At 52.8% G+C, this 2571-nt stretch overlaps 1 protein-coding gene across 1 annotated transcript; it reads left to right on the top strand.

Annotated features, from left to right (window-relative positions):
* Positions 1–202: 202 nt before the first annotated feature.
* On the top strand, positions 203–1183 carry LOC134514723 (proto-oncogene Mas-like). Its single transcript, XM_063332888.1, has one exon. The coding sequence runs from the start codon at positions 203–205 to the stop codon at positions 1181–1183; it is 981 nt and encodes a 326-aa protein (XP_063188958.1).
* Positions 1184–2571: the final 1388 nt, after the last annotated feature.

Raw genomic sequence — 2571 nt, 5'->3', positions numbered from 1 at the left:
TGGGAGCCTGTCCTGGGCACAGCAGGGGATGGGGTCCTTCCTAGCATAGCCTGGGGCTGGCGTGGGGCCATGGGGAAAGATGGTGATGGGGAAAGATGCTGGGAATGCCGCTGCCTCCCCCTCATTTCCTTCTGATTCCTGGTCTCTCCTAGGAGGTGGTGGGAGAGGGAGAAAGCGGCCACGCAGAGCAGGGTCAATCACCATGGAGGAGGCCAACATAATAAATCTCTCTCTGAACTACGTGGATTATGGATATGCAGATTCTCAGCCAGTTACAAAATACTGGTGCATAAAAGAGAATTACAGCGCATTGATAATTGTAGCTGGTTTTATCGGTGTTTCCCTGTGTGGACTTGTGGGGAATATGGTGGTCGTATGGTTCCTGGGCTTCCAGATGAAGAAGAACCCCTTCACTGTCTATGTTCTTAACCTGTCCATTGCTGACTTCTCCCTGCTCCTGTTCATTTTGGTTATCCTTACATTACACATTGTTTCAACAGTCTATGTTACTTCCTTCTTTCAACATTATTTGGCATATTATATCCTGATGGTTCTGTTCCTGTTTTGCTATTATGCCAGCATGTATCTCCTGACAGCAATGAGCATAGAGAGGTGCGCCTCTGTTTTGTTCCCAATCTGGTACCGCTGTCATCGCCCAAAGCACCTGTCAGGCATCATGTGTGGGATACTCTGGGCTCTCGACGGACTTTTTGTTTCTTTGGCTGCTTTGAGCTGTAATGAGAAGTTGAATATAGATTGTGAACAACTATTGAAAGGTTTAAGCATCATGAATTTTCTCGTTTTCTGTTTATTCCCACTCCTTTCCAACCTTTCCCTGTTCATCAGACTCCGATGTGGCTCACAGAGACGACACCCCGGGAAACTCTATGTTGCCATCCTCCTGAGCGTGATCTTCATGTTCATCTTCGGGTTTCCTCCCACTGTGGTGATTTTCATTCATCTTACTTATAAAAATGTGTTTTGCCTTCACGTTTCTTACCTGCTGGCACCCCTGAACAGCAGCATCAACCCAGTCATTTACTTCCTGGTGGGGAGCTACCGGCAGCGCCGGTTCCACCAGGGCTCCATGAAAGTCGCCCTCCGCCGAGTGTTTGAAGAGAAAGCGACGAGTGAGGAGGAGAGCCGTGTGCCTGAGGACGCTACGGTGGAGACCACTGTCTAAGGCACTGCTGGCAAGGAGGCATGGAGACATGGAGCCTCGCAGGCAGCCAGAAGGAGATGGAGGCGTGGGGACACGTAGCACAGAGCCAGCGCTGCACTGCTCAGCCAGTGCCTGTGCCCGGGCTGTGTTCCCATTGCCATGACCCTCCTTGCTCTGGCCCCAGACAATAAACTCTGGCCCCTTTGCCCATCAGCTGATGAGTTCTGTGGTGTTTCGCGGGATCTCTTGCCTGGGGAAGGTCTGACACATTTGTACCTTGGGGAGCTCTGGCCATCTCTGCTGGCCAAGCAAGGCAGGGCTCTGCAAAATGGGTTGCAAAAATGGGCAAACCAAGGGGTTCTGGTTGGTGATGGGGGAAGTAGTGGTGTAGAGAATAAGGCATAGGGGAAAAGAGACTGTGAAAGAAAGAGAAAGACAGAAGGAAACAAGGAAAGAAAGAGAAAACGAGAGAATGAGAGAAAGAGAGAGAGATGCAGAGACAGAGAGAAAGGCAATCATAGAATCATAGAACCATAGGGTTGGACAGGACCTCCAGAGATCATCCCCTCCAAGCCCCTGCCAGAGCAGGGTCACCCAGAACAGGTGGCACAGGAACGCGTCCAGGCGGGTTTGAATGTCTCCAGAGACGGAGACTCCCCCACCTCTCTGGGCAGCCTGTGCCAGGGCTCTGCCACCCTCACAGCAAAGAAGTTCCTCCTCGTCTTGAGATGGAACTTCCTATGGTCAAGTTTGTGCCCGTTCCCCCTTGTCCTGTCCCTGGGCACCGCTGGGAAGAGTCTGGCCTCATCCTCCTGACACCCCCCCTTTCAGTATTTACAAGCCTTGATAAGGTCCCCCCTCAGTCGTCTTTTTTCCAGACTGAAGTGACCCAAATCCCTCAGCCTTTCTTCATCAGAGAGATGTTCCCGTCCCCTCAGCATCTTGGTAGCCCTTTGCTGTCCCCTCTCCAGCAGTTCCCTGTCCCTCTTGACCCGGGGAGCCCAGAACTGGACACAGCGCTCCAGCTGTGCCCTCCCCAGGGCAGAGCAGAGGGGGAGGATGACCTCCCTCCACCTGCTGGCCACACTCTTCTTGATGCCCCCCAGGATGCCGTTGGCCTTTTTGGCCACAAGGGCACACTGCTGGCTCATGGGCATCCTGTTGTCCCCCAGGACTCCCAGGTCTCTTTCCTGGGATGAGCAAGAAAGGGAGAGAGAAAGCAAAAAAGCAAGAGAGAGAATGGGAAAGCAAAGGAAATCCGGAGACGAGTGAGCTGTCTGCACGGTGCTGATGGATGAGGTTGGGTGAGACGAGAATTGGAGGCAGCAGGTAAAGCCCTTGTGCTGTTGCAAGTCCACACCCTGGGGATTTCCCCATGTGGAGGGTCTCCTGGTCCAGCGCCAGGTACG

The sequence above is a fragment of the Chroicocephalus ridibundus genome, chromosome 4 (genome assembly GCF_963924245.1).
Source record: "Chroicocephalus ridibundus chromosome 4, bChrRid1.1, whole genome shotgun sequence".
In the NCBI taxonomy this organism is placed as follows: Eukaryota; Metazoa; Chordata; class Aves; order Charadriiformes; family Laridae; genus Chroicocephalus; species Chroicocephalus ridibundus.
Note: the sequence above shows the minus strand (reverse complement) of the source record. Positions and strands in the feature narration are given on the sequence as shown.